Raw genomic sequence first — 21,074 nt, 5'->3', positions numbered from 1 at the left:
GAAGTCTCTTTCCCTCCTCTCGAGTGTTAAGTCACAGTGGCAAGTGGGGGGATGCATAAAGCCTGCGCCAGTCAGAGCTGGGCTGCTGCCTTTTGTGGTGGGGAAGGCAAGGAGAGCTGCCCCCTCAAACGAGTGCCCACCGAGCAGGAGGACACACAGAGAGCCGATTATTTTTAATAAACCCCCTTGCAAAATTCTCCTTTCCAGCCTCCACCAGTGACCTTCCTGGGCGCCGCCACCTCAGCGATGCACATTATCATTCACACCATGCAATCTCTCCCCCCCAGCCCCCAAGATATTACGTTTCTTTTCCCTTTCTCCCTGCCCCTCTCTCTCTTCCCACCACCCCCAAAAGAGCCTGGCTTCAGGTTTTGCGCTTAATTCGAGGGGCTGCCGGAGCTGTCCTCTCCCCCGTGCAAACCTCTGCATCGTGCCCGGTCCTTGAGCTCTGCCCGAGCAGCCCTTCTGCAAAGGCAGGAGACCCTTCTGTCCCTTTGCTAATTAATGCAGCTCTATCGGAGCGCGGCAAAACCCCAATCCTCGGCATCATAAGAAGCAGCAGAAATCCGCTCCCCTCTCGCCGGGTGTCTCCTGGCGGTTTTAAATAACTTTTTTTTTTTTTTTGGGGGGGGGTGGTGGTGGAGAGAACACGTTCAGCATCGGCACCCCCGCCTCCCCCCCTTCCCTCCACCGCGCTCTCAAAAACTTGGGCCGACCCCGGGCGCGGGGAGCCGCGGTTCGCCCCCGGAGGCGGCGGGGGGGTCCCGGCGCTGCCCGCTCCCGCGGCGGCATCCCCAAAACTGCCCGCCCCCCCCCCCCCAACCTCCTCCGGCACCCGGCAGCGCAGGGGCAGAGCGGGAGGGCTGCGGACCGCCGCGGCGGGGGGCCGGAGTGGAGAAGGGGAAAAAAAAAAATTAAAAAAAAAATAAAATGCGGCGTGGGCGATAACGGACCCCCCCCCACCCAGACACACACACACACAGACGGAGCTGCCAAACTTCCCGCGACCCCGCCGGTTTGCCTTCCGGAGCTGAGTTTCAAGCCCGCTCGGGACAGCGGCAGCCCGGTTACCTGAGGCTGGGGGGGGCCCGGGGCCGGGGTCCGCTGGCCGGGCGCTGCCCGCCCTGCTCCCCCCCCGCCAATGTCAAGGGGGACTCGGGCTCTGCGGGCATCTCCCGAGGAGCCCGCTTCCCGCAGCGGGCGGGCTCGGTATATTTAGCATCGCGCCGCTTTTTTTTTTTTTTTTCTTTTTTTTTCCTCCCCCAAAGTTTCGCCCACTTATTTATGTATTTATTTATTTATTTGCCGGCGTGCGCCGCGCTGCCGCAGAGCAGTAAGAGCCGCTCCGCGCCGTTGCCTAAGCGCTGGAAGCGGCTCTGTATTGCAGCAGGTAGGGCTGAGCGCTAGGACCCCGGAGAATCCTTCCAGCAGCAATCAGGACTACCTTAAACCCAGCCCAATGCCTCTTCCTGCGCCACTCTGCGTGCTGGATGGAGATCCACAGTCAAGAGCTGCAGCTCAGTGCTGGAGTACAACATTTCACAGGGAGCCCTGCAGAAGCAACACCTGTTTCGAGCCAGCCAAGAAAGGCACAAGCACTTGTATGTTGCTGCTTTGCTTGTGGATCGTCAATAATCCTAAACCAGTGGACATCTGCTGAGCCTCCTGAGAATTCTGGATAATAGATTTGGACGTCAAAAGTTTTTTTTTTTTCCTTTTTCTTTTTTCCTTTTTTTTTTTTTTTTTTGGATTTATCTCAGCCAACAACGTGAGATTTCCCCCCTCCCCCTTTGCAGGATTCATGCTGATGTATGCAGTCTGTTATAGAGTAAAAACAGCGCATGCCTTTCTGGAGTCAGAATCCATAAATCCTGACGTAGCCTGTGCATCTTAAAAAAAAATCCCTATAACGCCTAGGTATTTAAGTTGCTATGGTCATTCTTATCTTAAACCAAATGGAGAAACTACGGATTTTTTTCTTTATTACAGTTGGATGGGCTGAAGACCGTATTGCTTGCTAAGAGCTGGGGATATATGCATTTATATAGATATACACATCTATATGTTTATAAATATGTCAGTGTGTGAGTATAAAGTGGTGGTTTCGTAGACTAACTGGTTTGACCTTGAACCTGTACCAGTCAAAACAGAATATTACTTTTATTTATGCATTTAATGGATTGAAGAAAGAACATTTTCTCTGTAACTGCGCTAGGGAGGGGAGAGGAGTGGAATATACCTAATCTTATATCTCCTGGGTTTGGCACCATCATTATTGTTTATTCTTATTCTCTAAAAGCAGAATCTTCTGATGGCTCCCTTAGGTGAAGTTGGGAACTATTTCGGTGTGCAGGATGCAGTACCCTTTGGGAATGTGCCCGTTTTGCCGGTGGATAGTCCGGTTTTGTTAAGTGACCACCTGGGTCAGTCTGAGGCAGGTGGGCTACCCAGGGGGCCTGCGGTCACGGACTTGGACCATTTAAAGGGGATCCTCAGGCGGAGGCAGCTATACTGCAGGACTGGATTTCATTTAGAAATCTTCCCCAATGGTACTATCCAGGGAACCAGGCAAGACCACAGCAGATTTGGTAGGTATTATCCTTAACCCTTTAGTGGTCATGTGATGAAATAATGGGGCAGAACCGCGGGCCGGGGGACGGCGGGGGGTGCGAGGCGGGCGGGGGGGGGGGGTGGGTTGTGCTGACGGCTGAGCCGCCGGGGGCGAAAACGAAGGCGGCCGGGACTGCAGATGGAGACGAGCGGCACCACCGCAGCGGAGCAGGAGCCCTCGCCGAAGTGGCCGGGCGCTCGGTAGCGACGTTCGCGTAGCCCCAAGTTCTGCTTCGGAGCGGACGCGTTAACCGGGAGGCGGTGGTGGCGGTGGTGGAATTTTCGCTCGGGACGTTTCTGCCGAATGATGTGATTTCGCGAGTTTAAAGGGGTTTTTAATCATTAACCACCACCATTTAAAATTCACCGAGTTTCCCGAAGGGAGTGGCCGTCGTCCTGTACGCAAATTAACGAGGGCTTTTCTTTCGTTTTCCCTGCCGATTACCTGCCCTAGTAACTGCCTGAATCGCAAACCCAGCCTATTTTCTCTCCCCGGCGAGGATTCGCCGGCAGCCCCCGCCGCTCCGCGCCGGGGCTCGCCGCACGCCCGAACCCGGCCCCCGCAGCCCGCAGCCGCGGGGCGCTGCCGGTGCCCGGCGCCCCGGGAAGGAGAAGGGAGCGCAGGTGGGCTCCGCGCCCCCCCCCCCCCCGTAACCCACCGGGAAGCCTGCCCCCAAACCTGCCTTTCCCCGGCTGTGTGGCGTGTCCAGGTGGCAGCGAGTCGGGGCGAGCGTCGCCTGGATTTCATTTCCAGGGGACGCGATTTTGTGACTCAGCAGCCGGGGCTGGAGGGCTCAGGGCTTCGGCCACCCCTCGGAGCCCCTGCACGCACGCACGCACACGCGAGTCGAGTGGGCCCGGGGCTTCTCCGCTGCCAGGGAGGCTGTTCAAGGCAGAGCCCGGCAGATCGCGTGTAGGAAAGTAACTAAAACAGCCTGGATGAGCCGATTCTTTGTGGTTTTGAAGGAGGGGGGAGGAAAATAGGCCAGGTTAGCTCGCCACGCTCCCAGCTGTTGGAAGGAGTTAACTTGTGAGTGAACCAACCTGACAGCACTTAAATTCGGTCGTAAAAACAAAGTCCTGTGGTGATTTTTTGTTTCTCTCTCTCTTCGTATTTTACTGCCAGATGTTGAGCGATATCTAAACTGTATTTTATTGCTTTGCGAAGCTGTTTAGATAATGCCGGTGTTGTAGGAGATGATCTCCAAAGGGCGCAGGAGGGACGGGGCGGGAGGGGGGGTGGTGGTGGAGAGGGCTGAGACTCGCATGGGCGCAGGTTTATCCTCCATCCCCCGCCTGCTCCCTGACACTCTCACGCTGCTTCCAGGCTCTGCCTCCCTCCCACGCCGCCCGCCCGGGGTCCCCGGGGCGGGGAGGGGGTGCATTTAGCGTCGCGGCTCCCCCGGGAGCGCAACATCCACGCTTGCTGGCGAGGAAAAAGTGCGGAAAGTGTTTTAGGCAGCCGCGCAGTGCGGGGAACGGGGCGGGGGGGGGGGGGGATTGTGCATCCAGGCATTTTCCTTGACACAGGCAGGCGCCGTAGCTGCTGAACTGCAGCCGCAGCCGCAGGTTTGCCCCTGCCCGCTGCGGTGCGCGGTGCGGTGCGCGGTGCGGTGCGCGGTGCGGTGCGCGGTGCGGGGCCGGCAGCAGGTGTAGGGCGGCCGCTCCGCTCCGCGCACCGGCAGCCGGGGCTGCGGGGGGCCGGCACCCCGCGGGGCCCCGCCGCCCCCGGAGGAGGGCCGCCAGCTGTTCCCTTCGCAAGGCGGCGGTGACCACATTATTCGCGGCGTCTATTTTTAAAAATGGCTTTCCAGCCGCAGTTGTAGGAAGCTGACAATTCCGAGGGGCAGCTCTTCCAGCGCCTTGGCTTTAAATAGATTTCTTTTTTTTTTTTTTTTTTCCTTCTGGGTTTGATCGCCCTCTGCTCCCCAGGACGCACCCCCCCCTGCGATAACTCCTCTCCCACGGAGCGCCCCGGTGATGCCCCGGCTCGGTCCGGGGTCGGGCGGACCGGGCACGCCAGAGCCACGGGATGCGTTGGGGCTCCTGGCTTATTTGGGGGCGGGGAGGGGATCTCGGGGCTTTTGTATCGGTGCCGTGACATCGCTGTTGTGTTTGCCGGGAGGTCACGGAATCGCAGATGCTATTTGGGTTTGGATGATTGTAAAGTCTTCTGATGAGCCCGGGAAGGTCCGCATCCCAACTTGGGAGCTGCCCGGGGGAGAGCGGGATAACTTGGTCTCCTCGGAGCGTGTGCGGTAAACCTGCGGGGGGGGGGGACGGGATACGGGGGACACGACACGAGTCAGAAGGAAGTTTTACTCCAGGAATAAGGAGGACAAAGAGAAAACCCCGGGGGCTGCGCGTAAACTCCTCTCTGGGCTCTGCCCTGTGGGAATCCCCCTCCCCGGGCACACACACACACACACGCACACGCACACACCTCTGGAGAGACATCAGATAAGAGTAATTCTTTTGTGATGCTATGTTGGATGTGTGCCTATTGCATACAATAAACCGAGCCATATTGTGTGTCTATACTCGCCCGGTTCTGGGAGCCCTGGCATTTCGCAATTCCTGCAGCAAGATGTCCATCTCTAAAAGAAAAGCTCCCCGGGAGAGCCCGGCTCGGTGTGTCCCCCCTCCCCGTAATGCGATCTCAGGTGATCAAAGCCTTATCTCTCCTGGGGCACAAAAGAAATTTTTTTTTTGATGCAGTCTCCTTTAGTCTAGGGCATTTGCTAGACAGTGGAGTCATTGTAAATTCAGGAACTCTGTAACAGCGGAGAGGCGTGCCTCTGTGCGTCAGCACAAGTACTGCATGCACAGCATTAAAAAAATAGGAGCATGCAGGAAAAGGAAAAAAAAAAAAGCTTGTCAGCAGGTGACCTCCGCTCCCCGGGACCTGCTGCTACAAGGAACCGCTGCGTTCATCATCTGCGGGAGCCGCGCAGCCGCCCGCCCTCCCGCCTCTCCCACTCGCCCTCTGCCTGCTCCGGCTCCCGGGCCGCCGGGGCGGGGGCGGCGCCGGGGAGGGCGCGGGGGGCGGCTCCGGCCCGGGGGGGGGTGTGTGTGTGTGGGGGGGTCCCTGCGGCCGCCCGCCCCTTCTGCTGCTGGATGCGGGGGGCCGGGGCTGCCCCCCCCATCCCCCCCGTGCTGTCTCCGGGGTGACCCGGGAGGCCGGGGGGGGGGGGTGATGCATGCGGAGGGCTGTGGCCCCCGGGAGTGGGAATTGGGGGCCAGGTTTTAGGCAGCGGCAAGGGCGGCGAGCAGCCCCCGCAGCCTCCCCCGCGACTGCAGAGGGGAGGGGATGCGGGGTGGCTGGGGCGGGGGGGAGAGGCAAGTGCGCTGTGAGAGCCTGAAACCGAAGCAGGGCCCCGCTGCCTCCTGGGGGGGCTGTGGCTGTCTGCGCTCCCGTCTCTTAATTGGCATCCCGGGGGGGGGAGCGGTGACAGCTGCGACAGGCGGCACCGCAGCCCGGCGGAGCGCCCTGCCCGGCCCAGCGCCGCAGCCCCGGCGCCGGGGAGGGGGACGCCGGGGAAGCCCCTGCCCTCGGGCCGGTCGCCGGGCTGGCCACCGAGGGCTCTGCCTTCCTCGCCCGGGTGAAGGGTGGGTTGGGGAAAGGCGCGGCAGCAGCACGGCCCCCGCCACCGGCGCTTCCCTCCTCCCGCCTACAAAGCAGCGGCTGGCGGAGGCGCTTCTTCACCGAATGCCTTGATGGTGCGTTGGGGCGCCGAGTGGAAGCGAAACCGCTTCAATCCAGCGGTGCAAAGAGAGGCTACGTATAGCCCAAGACAAAACCGTGCGAAGGGCGGAACGGCAGCAACAGAAGGAGGTGTAGCTGCAGGGATGTCCGTTGCTTCAAGCCAAGGGAAAGGCTTCTGTCGGTCTGTTCTTCGCCGGTCTGTTCGCTAAACTAGATGAAAGTTAACGTTCCCCGTTGTGCGGGTGACCCACCTCCGCTCTCCTGCGAGCCTGGCAGGAGAGCGGGACCGGCCTTGGCGGGCAGGCTGGCGTCCTGCCGCCGGTCAGCGTGGGCACTTGGATGGCGTGGAAGAAGGTGCGTGAAGGGCTGATGTGGACGTGCGAGGCGTAACTTTCCCCAAAACTTTCTTTCTCACCTCTCTGCAGAGGAGCGGGTCTCTGCCTTGAAGTGGTTTCATTAAAGAAAATGTTTGGTGTCTGACGAGAAGATGTTCAGCATCCTATGTGCTGAGACAGTTATTTCCTCTCTCCTTTTCTTCTCTTCCCCATTTTTATCTATGAATAGGGCCCTAGCTTTTAAAGTTTGGAGCTGTGCTGATTTTCATTTGGCCCAGCCTCATTGTGAAGAGGAATATCTATTTTGATATCTGGTTCAGGTCCTAAGTACTACCTGTATGTTGTAGAAACTATACAGGAGCATTGGGCCAAATCATGCAATCCTTAAACTGGCAAGACTTGTGTAAGACTGCATGCTTGGCCCCAGATAATCTCTTGAAGGACTTAACAGCATGGCACATAAAACTTGCTGTGAATAGGCTTTTAAATATTTCAAAATCAGTCTCTATTCTGATCTCAAACACGTGGATGCTCTTTGCCAAGTACCTTAAATTCATCTTCTGCACTTACAATAGGACGTGACAGTGCTATTTTGTTCTTTTGACACACTAAGCAGCATGCACCCAAATATTTGAAATGAGGACAGCAATTAAAGTCTACATTTATACTGACGTGAAAGATGCCAGATTTACTAACTTAGCTGTAGTATGGTATAATACACACTTAACATAAGATTTAACCTCAGTTAAAATTGCTTGGTAATATGTATCAGGTAATATGATAGTTTGGTAAAAGCTTTACAGAAAAAGCCTTAGTAAGAAATCTGCAAGTATTGCATGTCCAGATATAATGGGAATGTTTAAATGATTTCAATGGATTGGTTGTATCTGACATACTGTGTATACCAGATAAACAGCATGCTTCCACTTTTTATTACTTTAAAAAAAAACCACACATAATTACTAAATACTTCCTCCCAGTATTTTTTATTTGTGCATATGTAGAGAATAATCTAAGACGCCCAGGCCTTAAAACAGGATTATCAAAACAATAAGACTATGGTGTTTGTAGTACTGAATAATATATAAGGTAATGATCAATAGTCCCTTACAGGGAATACATTTCATCTTTACATTAGCTTGGCTATAAATTTTCCCTATTGGCTTCAACTTGTGCTATGTTAGATTTATGCCTGTTATTGATTAGTGCACAACTATTTTGTGGGAGATGCCAAATTAATTGTTCCAAAAATGCATGAAAGTGCTTTTTTATTGTCCACGTGAGGCTCAACACGTACTGTACTGTTTTATTATTTCATGTAAATGTAGTTTCCAATAAGCTTTAAAAATAGTTACATGGTGTGCTTAGATGTGAAAATTCACAAAATATATTGAAAATGCTACTCTGTGCTTTATTTTGTGGCTCAGAAAGTAGCGTAACACAGCAGTGTGCTTCTGAATGTTGCTGGATAACTCCTGTGAGATCATTACAGTCTTACACGAGTGCTTCCAAATAGGAAGCAATTTCCATTTTTTCCACAAGACTTCTAGGTTTATGCAAGGTTTGGCTGGTAGCATCCTCACTGAAGAGGTAAGCAATTTGCAGGGAAGGCTGCCAAAAAAACCCCAAACCCTCAGAACCAGATGAGCTGATATTTGATACACATACTTGCTGTACCATGCACATTGATGCTGAACCTAGGAGCTTTGAGGAAGCAGTGCTTCTCTCTGCAAAACGTTCTTATCTCTAGTGCACAAATGTCTGTGTGAGCTTGCTGTTATGTGCATGGGAAGACTTAATCATTTATACACTATTACTTAGGCTTAGAATATTTTAATTTTTGAATTTGAGATGAGTAAAAAATAACACACCAGAGAGAATGGTTACTATCTAGACAGAAATGTGTGAGACTCTGAACTATACTAAGGATTTTCATTTCTCAAGCCTCTGGAAGATCATACTGTGAGTAAATCTTTCCCCATATTCCTGCTTCATTGATGCCTGGAAGTAGATCTTTTGGTTCCATGTGTAAGTTGTTTTTATCTCACAAATCTGATTCAAATGTGTTTTTTCAGAATTTATTTTGCAAGACAAATTTCATAGGTTAATACTGCTAATTTTGGCAATCTAAAAACTTTTTTTTTTTCTTTGAATGTATTATTTGTTGTGCAAATCAGAATACGACTGAGCTTTAGATCTGTGTTTAGAGATGATGAGAAAGATTGAGAGTAGTCTTTTAATTTGGTACATTAATGGTGCCTACAATGCATCATTCTAGCAGAGACTCAAAGGACTTTACTGTTCCAAGTATTGTACTTTAAGATATATTCATTTGTTCCTCATCTTCCTCCAAACAACTCTGAAAATGGGAAAACGCCTTTGAAAATAGCTGCTTGTCGCTCAGGGATCAGTCACATCTGGAAAAAACCATCTTTCAATGGAAACAATATGTACATTGTTTGTTTTTTCCTGCATTTTATAGGTATACTGGAATTTATCAGTATAGCAGTGGGCTTGGTCAGCATCCGAGGAGTCGACAGTGGACTCTACCTTGGAATGAATGAGAAAGGGGAACTGTACGGCTCGGTAAGTTCCCGCTAGCCTTGGGCAGTCATGATCCTTACTTTCTGTGGGAAAAATACTTGCTAACTCCTAGAAGCCGCCGTTGCACTAGCTGCTGTACAAGCACTGTCTCTGCTCTAAATATCTTGCAGCCTAATTTGAAACAAGACCCTGTGGGTGGTATAACAAATATGGGTGAGGGAAAAGGTGACAAAGTCAGGAATGAGTAATAATGCAGATGGACGACAATTTAGATACAAGCAATAGAGACTGATGGCCAGAGCTGGTCACTGAAGACTGAAGGATGTACTGGAAGATTTGTAAACGTGTCCTTTCAGTAGAGACCTGAAAAGAGACAAAGTCGCTGCCTTTTGTGCGTAGGCAGAGAGCTTTCTAGGAATGGACAAAAGAAAGTGGAGGGGGAGGTAACGGGTGTCACGTGTGGATGAGAAGATGAGAAATAGGCCTGGATAAAAGTTATAAAAAGTATAGGAATGAGGGCAAGAGGCTTGGTGGTCTTGTCCTGAACGTTCAGCTGGCGCTCCCTGAGGGATGGCAGCAGGAGTGAGTAACGGGTGTGAGGGAGGAGTAAAACTTGGTATTTCAGACGTGGGAGTTAGGCTGGCAAACCAGCCTACCTGCAGCCGATGAGTGACTGTTCTTGGCAACACAGGCTGTCTTGCAGCAGAGGAGCGTGTGTGTGTGCGCGTGTGTGTGCGATGTGAGCCTCACCTGGGAATACTTGAGACATCTGACGTACGCTGCGGTTCGCACCCTAGGTAGATCGTGGGCAGGGGGAATCTGAAATCGAGCGGGTAACTCCCCAAATAGTAGAAGGCAGCCTCTTCTAGCAGTAAAGTATCAACCTCCAAAGTTGACAAGCACTGGAGAAGCAGTTGTGTTTGAGGAAGAGGATGGTGGGTTTGAAGGGTAAGCAACTGTTTAAAGTGAAGGGAGGCTGTGTATTCACTGGGCTTCATTAGAAGCATGGAGAAGGTGACGAGGGTTGACTGGTGGTGTAAACGTTGCCAAGAGAGACACTCCAAAAGGAGTTAAAATGGTAGAGAGTGGCTTTGGGTGTAGCTGAAGATACCCGTGTCAGAAGGGAGTAACGGTAACTGGGAGAAGGGTGGGGAGGGAACTGAGTGGGACAGCGGTGAGAGCGGGAGGAAACACGAGAAGGTGGTGAGGAGTGGGCAGGTGAAAACAGAAAGGGTCAGAGGCAATTCCAGCTTTCGTATAATGTGATCCGTGGAGGAGTGTGAGGAAGCGAGACCAGGAAGGTCCAGAAAAAGTGGTTTTATAGGGGTGTCGAGGTTCACTGATACCTTTCTAGCAGCATTTTGTGTGAGAGAGGGAAGGCAGAGAGGGGAAGGGGACTGTCTTCTGAGCAAAGAGCAGATCAGGGGAGGAAAGCAGAAGGTATGGATCATGACAGTGTATGTGGGAGGCAGAAAAAGAGGTGGTAGAATGAGGGGCAAGGTTGGGATGGAGAATGTGTGGACATGGGAGAGAGGAAGATGCAGAGATGGTGAGAACCAGTGAGTGGGAAAGGCCAAAGAAAAGGGATTTAGCATAAATGGCAATATGGAGGAGGAAAAGGTTGAAAGGATGGAGAGGAAGAGAGAAAGGGAATGGGGGCAATGACAGATGTAAACAAGTTGCCCGTGAGGGGTGAGTAAGTTGTCATAAGTCACAATCCTTGCGCAGCTGATGAATGGGATAAAGAACTGGCAGTCATGAGTACTTTTATGGTTCAGTTAGGCAGCAAAAAGGCAGAACAACAACAGTAATATGAATCAGTAATGTTGGTAATCATCAGTAAGAGTAATCGTTTAAACAGATAAACATAGTGAATCAGTTACTCTACAGATCAGATATTCAGAAAAAGAAAATGTGGTTATTGATAGAGCTTAAATGCATAGACTTGGGAAAGCAAATGTTACATCACTTTTCTGTGCAATTTGTATTTTGTGTTTGCAATATGTTTGACTGCCAGAGTGAATTACTCAAAACATTCTTTGCTGAAGAAATATGCACAAGAAATTCTTTGTAAATTGCTAAGCTCGCTGCATTAATAAAATAGTTGCTCCATGAGCAGCAGTTCTAAAGGAGCCTGCTTTCCTAGGGGTTTGTGTCTCTCAGCCCAAAACATGGGTCTCCCTGACCTCCCGTCCCTGCAGTAACACAAATTCCCCAGCCTTTTGTGTTTCTTGCATGGAGAAAGAGACAGCATTAGCTGTCCAAGCTCACCGGATTGTCAGTTTGCAGAGATTACATAGCTCACCACTCCCAAGTGGGACGTGCAAATGATTTCTCTTTTTTACCCTGCCTCTGATTAGTTGCAAAACTGATAGGAACTTAATTTTCTTGAAGACCTTTGCCTCCTGATTGAAACTGGTTGAGAAGCTAAGGAAGGACAGACAGGCAGGGAGATGGATGTACAATATAATTGGATAACCTCTTTTCCCTAAGAAATGACGCTAAAAATATGAAGCCATTCATAATGGAGAACTGGCAATCTATAGGGCCAGAATGCAAAGTTCAGGTTAAAATCTGATGGATGATATGGCTTATTGTCAGCCTCCAGAGATGGGACATACTGAAGAGTGATGGTAATTGAATTACATTACTTCCAATGAAATATAACCTCTAATGGCTACTCAGTGTGATGATGCTTTAAAGCCTTGTCAACACTAGCAATCCTAGTGCCTATATTTCAGCAACTGTCAGCTCTCATAGAAACACTGAGATAAGCAGGCCTCAGAGCAGATTTTTGTGTAGAATTGGCTGGACATTTTTAAGTGACAGTGTTTTGCTTTTGGTTTTGGTCAAAAAAAAGCAATTAATTGAAAATGAGGTTCTCTGATGGGAATAAATGTTGCAGTTTGAACCAGAAGCAAGACACAATCCAGCACAGAATTATCTTTCTGCGAGAGAGAAGATCAGTTTAACTGAAATTAGTTTTGAGACTGATACGGGACAGGCTGAGGTTCAAGTTTTTCACCTGAATAAAGTGGAGTGGTCACTTGAGTTGAACTGTTCTGTATCACCAGCAAGTTGTCCTTGTGCTGCCCGTGCTGGGTCCCTCTGTCTTGGTTTCTTCATTAAGGGCTGTGAATAGCACCAGCTTCGTCATGGAGCAGGTACACTAATGAGGCTCTGAACGTGTTTTCTAAGGTGGGAAAACTGTTTCCCATGCACAACTGAATAGCAACCTAAGAAATACCTGGTCCTGCTCTACATCAGCATTGTGGATCTAAGCAGGTGTGTTTCTGCAGGCATTCAGTATTTTAGCACTTGACACTGCTGGAATAGATGCCCTGTGTCTATGACACTATCATATTTATATTCAAATTACTCCATGAAAAATATGTTAGGTGTGAATCAAATCAGAGACCTAAAAGACTTCTATCCTTCTATATTTGTGTTTGAAACATTTGGCACAGGAAGATTTTTCCCAGCATATTTGTGGTGCCACTGAAGATGGGACATATGGCGAAGCTGAGCAGCCAGCATGGGAGATTGCTGCCAATTTTCATGAAAGGCAACAGTAAAGGCAGTTTCAGTGTATCTTGATCCAGACATGTTCCTCTTGGCCTTCTCAAAGTGTTGCTTTCCTCATAGATTAGCTGCCTGACAAACTTCCCAACTTGCCACCGTTACCAGGAGCAGTTTCTACTGCGTCTTCTAGTTCAGAGCACAGCGACTCTCATGCTGCTCTCAGGCAGCAGCGTATAACATAGGGTGGCTGTTCTCAAGTTCCCCCTCATCCCACGGACTCAGCCAGGGAAAGCTGAAGATACACGGATGTGGTACTGCAGAGAAGGCAGTGGTAGCTGCGTAGCGATGACTTGGAGGCTGGTCAGTGAGAGCAGCTTTCCCTCCCGTCTCGCTCCGTTCCTGCTCTCCCTTTACCTTGCCTTCCCCTTGCAGCCTGCAGCTATGACTCATCATGTTTCACAACAGCTACTGTGCTTGTCATTGGAGAGGAGGAAAAATCCAAACTACAGATAGGACCCGAAGGGTGTTAAGACGAGACACGAAGACCTTTTTCCTTCCCGAGTGCCAAACGGCTCTTGCCAACACCTCTGGCAAGAGTGTTAGCAAATGTGTCTTAGCTGTGCTCCTCGGTGCCGTGCCATGGAGTGAGGGAGGTCTTTCTGATCAGTCCCACGACCTTCAGGCCTTCGTGGGCTGTCGCCACCCTCACACCGCCCTGCACCGCTGCCCTTGGGAATATCAACAGTTGGCACCCACGTGGCAGGCAGTGATGAGCACCCACACCACGGGGTACCCATGGTTCGCACTGCAAGCTGTCCTCTGAGACAGTCCTGTGCTACCTTGAGCCCAGCAGGACCATGGGACATCATCACCTCAGCTGCCCTCACTGTCCCAGGCTCTCCTGCAGTAGAGAGCTGTGCTATATCCTGCTGCTGGCATCCTTGCTCCACCGATCTCCTGTGGACACAGAACTGCCCTGCTCCTCTTCTCAGACTAGATATAAGGAAAAAAATTTTTATGGTAAGGGTGGTGAAACACTGGAACAGGTTGCCCAGAGAAGTGGTAGATGCCCCATCCCTGGAAGTGTTCAAGGTCAGGTTGGATGGGGCTTTGAGCAACCTGGTCTAGTTGAAGATGTCTGTGCCCATGGCAGGTGGGTTGGACTAGATGACCTTTAAAGGTCCCTTCTAACTCAGACCATTCTCTGATTCTATGAAATGCTGGTGTCTCCATTGCTCCTTGTGTCCTTGGCAGGTGGCAACAGGCAGCTCAGGTTGGATGCTCAGGAGGAAAACTGGGAGTTGGAAGATCTGGAGCAGCTACAAGGGGAGCTGTGCAGGGAGCAGGAGGGAAGGCAGGAGGGGAGATGTCGGAGTTGTTGGGGAAGGGGGAGAGGGCTAGAAGTGCATGGAAGGAGAGGGGAGGGGAGAGAGAGAGGCTTTATGTGCCCACAGAGCAGCTGGGACAGAGCCGTAGAGCCCAGATCTGGAGCCAGGGAGGGAGGGTCCTCACCTCTGTGTTTCAGATTTACAGCATGTGTGCAGCAAAGGGAGATTTAGGACTGTTTGTAACAGGGTAATAAATCGCTGTCCTTCAAAAAATTAACTGAAAACTTGTTTGTCCCAATGGTTTTGGGACACTAAATGTGCCTTTTGCTCCTAAAACTACTGGGGAGAAGGTGGAGGAGGAGAGAGAGTGCTGTCCTTGAAGAAACATGTTTTCCCAGTAAGTGTGCAGGGAGGTGACGATATGCCTCTTTATTGTCCCAGCAGGGCTGCACCTGCAGTATTTTGTGCTTTTGTTTGGGTGCCCACAGTCCTGGAAGGACTATGCAGCTACAAAGATGGATGAACAGAAATATTTTTGACAAAAAGGGGACAATTTTTCATAGTTTACTGAAAATTGCTTGATGTAGGTAAGGATAGGTTTTGCTGCAGTCTAAAAATATCTTTTATGTTCCCATGCAAATAAGGGAAGGGAATTGTTCAGCCCTTCAAATGGTAGGTCAAGGTGCACGCAAACAACGTGAAATAAAAAGCAGGTTGAAGGTGCATGTTTGGAACAGCATTTGGGACAACTATATGGTTGCTACAGTTACCTAAGAATAGGACAGATAAATAAATTACACTGCAGTATCATTCACAATTTCCTGTTAGTGTTAAACATCTCCAATCTAAAGCAATTCCATATGCCTCTGATTGATTGATTTTTTTTTTTTTTAAATAATCTGGATTATCTGCCTGTCTGTGTACACGCAGGCACCTGTGGCTGAGGTGAACCTGGAAACAGGACAGCTGCAGCGCACAACAATTTTTGGAGGGCAAATTAAATGGAATTTCCCTGAATGAAGGCGCAGACTTCTAGGCTGAGAGTGGTCAAATCCCAGGAAGGATAATGGCTACGGCAGCAGGTTTAACACCCTTCTGCTTGTGTGTAAAAAAATGAAGTGCCTTTTGGTAACTGGTCCAAATAGTGGAGAGGCAGAGGGCAGTTCCTGGGGCACCTGAGTTGCGAGGAGTGGTCAGGCGTTCCACGTGAGCAGCATTGCTCAGGAAAACCTGGCACTCCCGTGATCAAAACCCGATGGTGTCTTTTAGCAGTAACAGCAACTCGTGTCTTCCTGAGTAAATCCGCTTTAAGCAGAAGAGTTGCAAGAAGCAGGCCGGTAGTTAATTTGAAAGGCCGAACTTTCAGATCTGAAGGGGACCAGTTCAAAAAGGTGCTTATGGCTCTGAATGTGAAGGAAGCTTGAAACTTTGTCAGAGATGCAGAAATGCTGTGGAAACGGTATCCCAGCAAGCACGAAACTGCTGGGAATGATTTGGAGGGTAATAGGCTGTGGGTGCTTGACAAAGGGTCTGCGAGGAATGGGAGACGGGCAGGTTGCAGAAAAGCACGTATCTTAGAGGTGTAGAAGCATGGGGATAAAATGGAAATTGCTGCAAAAAAAGCTGACTGGGGCCCTGAAATGTATACTAAAATATAAGGCAAAAACTTTTTAAGCTATATAAATGAAAAGGGAACAGGAGTCTTCACAAACATGGTGTATTCAGGCGGGAATATAAATGCAACATACCCTGACTGTGGCTGCTAACTGGGCTAGCCAGTGTTTCTGGTAGTCTCCTTGGGGTGGTAACAGGGGGCTGGGGGATTCCCTGTCGTGTGACGAACGAAGGGAGCGGGGGCAGCTGACACCGCTGCCGAAAGAAGGGGCTATTTTCCCACCGACCATCCATCCCCTCCCTTTTGCTGGCACAAGTGTTTCTGTTGCTGCCCGGTGGATTGAAGCGGAGAACTGGAGAGCAGTCTGGGCAAGCAGAAGGGCTGCCTTCAGCCGCAGTGGTTCCCTCCCAGGTCACTGCAAGTTGTGGTGTAAAGGTGGGAGCAAGCACGGCAAGGGAGGGTTTGCTTCTCTCCGAGGCAATGCAGATGTTTGGCAGCCTCGAGTGTTTGTGGACCTTCGGCCATGCGGTCTGTGTTTGGCCGGGGGCACGACCTGGGAAGCTGGAGGGCTATCGGTCTGACTTGGGTTGTGCTTGGGGCGTAGGAACACGCTTTTAAATGAAAGCGTAGAGGAGGACCTGGAAGTACGTGCAAGATGAGTTTACTGAAGCCGGATAAATAGTTTCAAGCAAGCCTTGTATTTTATTTTTGGTAGGAATTTCTTTTTCTAGAAATGGGAAATATGGTTGTGCTAATTTGCAGGGCTGTGTTAGGTATGACCCGCAGAAGAGAGCATTTGCTACAGTGGGTAAAATGGGTGTTGGTAGAAGACTTGTATGATAGATGGTGAAAAAACTGAAGAGAAGACAGCAATGGGGAGTGTTGAAAAGTATTAGACTGGAGTGAAGCTATTAGTGGAGTTTTTATGGATTGGTCCTTGGACTAGTTTTATTCCCTTTTATTAGGGACATTAAACATCTTGTCATAAAAAAGTAGTAGTGTGTTACTGAAATTGTTGCAAAGTTGGGAAGCATTTTCAGCACAGAAGGCAGCCTCACAGAAGGGACTTGGTGACCTAAAGTGCCCAAAATGTTTACACATGGGGCTCAGGGAGAGCTCTATCGGTGCCACTGCATACAGCACTGGTAGGATCTAGTGTAAATGCAAAGTGCAGTTGGTCACTTGTGTTAAAAAAGATGAATTGAAACCGAAACAGGTGCAGAAAGAGCTTGGTGGGATGATCAGAGGGATGAAAAGACTATCAAGTGATAGGGTCTAAAGATCTTGGCTTATTTAGCCTGCAGAATGAAAATGCCCTTGGTCTCTGTAAATATATTGAGGTTTAACACCAAGGAGAGAAAAAAAGTCCTTGAGAGAAAAAAAGTCCTTGAAATAGAGGAGAAGAATGAATTGGTTTGAACAGGTCACAAGAAAGCTTAGGCTGGATAGTGAGGAAGTTTCAGGTCATGAGGAAGTGAGATTTTGAGCTGGCCCGAGGAATTTTTGCAGGGAGGTGGGAGATGAAGCAGAAATGCTTTCTCTCTGCACTGTATGGTAGGAAACAGCTTTGTGATTGTGGACATTTTCTTTGTGGAAGGTGTAGGTCTGAGAAAAGCCCCGAAACTTTAGTTACTTGGGAAGATTTGTCTACAACCTCCTCTACTTCACCTTTGCAGACAGCCTCTCTCTGAATTTGGACAGGCAGCCTTGCTGACAGCTGGGTACTGTTACGTGGTGTTCTTCACGGGTACCAGCGCTGGGGGTGAGAGCAGAAACTGCAACTCACTCAGCAAGGTACGAAGGGCTCTGTAGAAGAGAAAGGTCTTTTGAGATGTGGGTAGTGGTGTAGGAAGAATTGATAGATGAATCCATACATTTGACACAGGTAATATGGGAGAAAGCTCTGCGAGAAACTGCAGCTGTTATAGCTCTTCTTAAACAAAGGCTTCAGTTTGTTTTTTAAATCAGAATTCCACAGATTATAACACCTGTCACCAAAGAAGGACACCTGCTAATAGTGTCCTGTGGGATAGATACTAGACTTTTCCTCAGGTCTTTGGTTTTCCTCAGAGGGCTTCATTCCAGATGCTTACTAGGTCTGAGGATAATTTTATACAAGAGAAAACCCTCAGTGATGTCCTTACCTTGGTCTGCAATTCTGTGCTGAACTTGGATTCTCACTACATGCCTGGAACAGGAAAGTATTAGCATATCTCCCACATAAATGATATTTATATGGGTGTATATATAAAGCTAAGCTTTGGTAAAGCAAGATCCTACTCAAACCTTAATTTAATGATTTGCTTCCCGCTAATTAAAGATGTCTGGAATTTTGTATTCTTACAAAAATGGGAGATTGGAGGTGCTGCTTGAGGAGGCAGCCAAGGTGATCTAACACCTTGCAGAAACCCCCTCCCAGAAAGGCCAGTCCTGGTTCCCTGCCTCTGCTGCGTGCTTCTGCTTCCTTCCTTGCTCTGGCACCAGCACTCATCTGACCCTCTCAGGAGGCTAATTTAGGGAAAGCTTGCCTTTTTTTTTTTTTTTTTTTTTTTGTATGGTCGCTTCTCTGCCGGTTTAGCTCCCTGAACTGGCTTGTTGCCTGTTTGGCAAGCACTAGCGCTCAGTGGGGGAATCAGCCGCAGTGTGGGATGGAAGAGGGGCTGAATACTGCACTGTCGAACGCGGGTAGTTGTTAAAGTGGCATAACTGCATCGCAAACCCGAATCCTACCCAGCGAGCAAGCGTGGGGCATGTTCAGCTCAAATGTCTTCGGGTTCACTTGTTTGCAGCTGTGTAGCTCCCCAGTCGCTGCAGCCCTGAACATTTCTGGAGCTAGCCGTGTTAACGATAACGGAGGTGTGAAAAGGGTCAGCGTCTTCAGCTGATCTGAGAATACTCTGTTGAAGTGACATGCTAAAAGAGCATCAGCAGCAGCAACATACTGCGAGATGCTTGGGGATTATTCGCTGCATCAGATAAAGATCTGATGTGCTCCGTTTCTGACTCAGGAGCCAGTGGGACGTGAATGTGGCAGTCTTTCCCACTTTACCATTCATCATTTTCAAAGACAGAGTAGAAAAAGTCTGCCCTGCAGGGACTTCGTTAGGTATTTTGTCTAGGTTGAGGTTTGCTTTGCAGCTTGAATGTGCTCGGGCTGATTTGGTGATGTGCAGTAATGCAGTTCATTTGTGTCACATTCAAAAAGCTTAAGAAATAAAGCTTGTTACAGTGCAAATCCATTTTTCCCCCTTCTATAAAGCCCTTTGGTTTCTTTTTCATTCCTTTTATAAAGGCAGACCTCTGCTGTTACTTTTGATTTGAAGATCAGATTTTATATTCGTGTTCCACGACTGCTGCTGAGGAAAAACTTGGCTTCTGGTGTGGATGCTGCATGCTTTTGAGGTCTGGCCCAGGCTGTCCATCTTTAATCTGCTAAACTTTACTCTTCAAATTTAACACAATTATGCAGGCAACTGTGACTCAGGAGAATTTGACTTGATTCGATTACGGTTGAAATGTCATTGGCTTCAATGGAATCAGGATCGGACCCGCTCCTGTAAAACCACCAATTAATTTTATGGTTGGGTCAGCAGACCCTGATCAAGATAAGAGCTCTACTGTATTCATCATCTTAAAACCCTAAATCTAGACAGGGTTCCTGCCCTTGAGAGTCTGCAATCTAAAGACAGTCTTTTAACATGTAAATGTTTATTGCTTTTGCATAGCAAGAGGGATTTTGGCTTGCTGATGCTTTTGTTAGGACAGCGTCTAGTGTATCATCTGTACTCAGAACAGGAAACTTATTGGGGAAGACTTCAGGAAAATCCTTTGAGTCATTTTAGAATATACAAATGTTGTAAAATTTAAACAAAATCATCGGGGGGGGTTGTTGTTTTTTTTCTTTTTTTCTTTATACTTTAAGAATCTGAATTCTTTGCAAGGTCTGTGTGCTGCTGGTACCTGGTAGACCAATTGCCTGGTCTTTGAGCTCTTCAGTCACCAGTTCTGTTGAAGTTGTTATTATATATTTTTTTTCAGACAGATTGACAACTTCTTTCATCAAACCTGAAATTAACTGCATGGCTAAAGTTTGACCCATTGAAAGACAGGTCTACTGATGTGCCTGTGTGTCTGAGGAGCAGGGGGCTTGCGGAGGAGCACAGCCACCCCACTGCCTCCAGCGTTTCCCAAAGGCTGGGTCAGCTGTATCACTGAGAACCTAAGTCAGGGCATAGCAACACCAAAAATACGTGGATTTTCTGAGAAATCTTACGGAAATCTTTTTTGTCTTACTCAGAAAGTGAAATACTAAAAACTGTGTATCTAGATCCATGACTTTACGGTGGGATTGCCTCTGGGAAAAGGAACGGGGGAAGCGTGCAGAGTCATCTCTGGAGAGATCGCTTATGAGAAATGTTTGCCAGCGGAGGAGCACTGCTGTCTAAAAGGGCAAACGTGACATCTTTTCTTCAGCAGCAGCTCTTTGAAATGCTGTCCTTCCTTTGTGTCCAAAAAAAGGGGGAAACTAAAAGGTTTCATTTTCAAACAACTTAAACTGAATACGGAATTGAGTCCTGCTGGGTAAAGATCTTAGAGTGCCAACCCTTTTCTGCACTGCCCACCAAAGCACTGTAGATTTTAAAATCTCTCTGGCAAATTTATTGGTTTCCAAGACTCCAGTGGATGTCTGGCATTTCAGTGAGTGGGACAGGTTCTTTCCAAAATGCGATAGCCTGTGATGCTTTCTTTGTTTGATGACCCCCCATCGAGAGTGACAACATGGTCGGTAATATCCCTGTCCTCTGAACTAGTACCTAGCAGGTAGCTTTACACAAAATCAGTAATAAAATGTAGAGGCAGGCTTTTGTTCATCAGTCCTTGACCAAATCATCTTGCTGAAAGAATAAAACATGAAGCACTTTTAGAGCGTACATTTTTATCACTACATTTGTATTATAATTATTTGGTCCCTGTGACAAAGTGTTTTATGAAGGCCTCTAGCGTTCTGCTGGTTTTGTGATGATGCCTTGTAGCTGAAGGATAAGGTGCTTCTCTGATGATGGATAAATCCAGTTTGGGGGGTACTCACTGAGTGTAGAGACTCATGCAGATCAAGTACTTTTTACCACCCACTTTACAACGTCTGTGTGAGTTTACGATGTGTGTCAGTTTAGCTGCTCTTGCAAAAGGCAGCACTTTCTGCTGAAGGAGGGCTCTCTTTCCTTTAACCTGGTGTTCTGTGCTTACAGAACCACAAAACAAAGTAAAAATTACTGACAAAACACTTTGATGCTATGCTCCATCTTAGTTGTATTTAAGGAAAGCATGTTTTATTTAAAAATCTCTATTCAGTTAAAAGCTTAACTGGTATTTCAGGCTAGAGAGTGTGTGAGTAGCTGTAGGATGACAGCCCT

The 21,074-nt window shown here is 48.9% G+C and overlaps 1 protein-coding gene across 1 annotated transcript in view; it reads left to right on the top strand.

The window, feature by feature from the left end:
• The first annotated feature begins 1,423 nt into the window (after positions 1-1,423).
• FGF9 (fibroblast growth factor 9) overlaps positions 1,424-21,074 on the top strand; it is a 29,940-nt gene continuing 10,289 nt past the window's right edge. Inside the window, exons 1-2 of the mRNA XM_075050736.1 lie at positions 1,424-2,588; positions 9,134-9,237. Of these exons, the coding sequence (XP_074906837.1) occupies positions 2,312-2,588; positions 9,134-9,237 (381 nt within the window). The 5' untranslated portion in view covers positions 1,424-2,311. The remainder of the gene's footprint in view (positions 2,589-9,133; positions 9,238-21,074) is intronic.

This window comes from Buteo buteo, chromosome 18 (genome assembly GCF_964188355.1).
Source record: "Buteo buteo chromosome 18, bButBut1.hap1.1, whole genome shotgun sequence".
Lineage (NCBI taxonomy): Eukaryota > Metazoa > Chordata > Aves > Accipitriformes > Accipitridae > Buteo > Buteo buteo.
The sequence above is the reverse complement of the archived record's forward strand: the minus strand, read 5'-3'. Positions and strand labels throughout refer to the sequence as shown.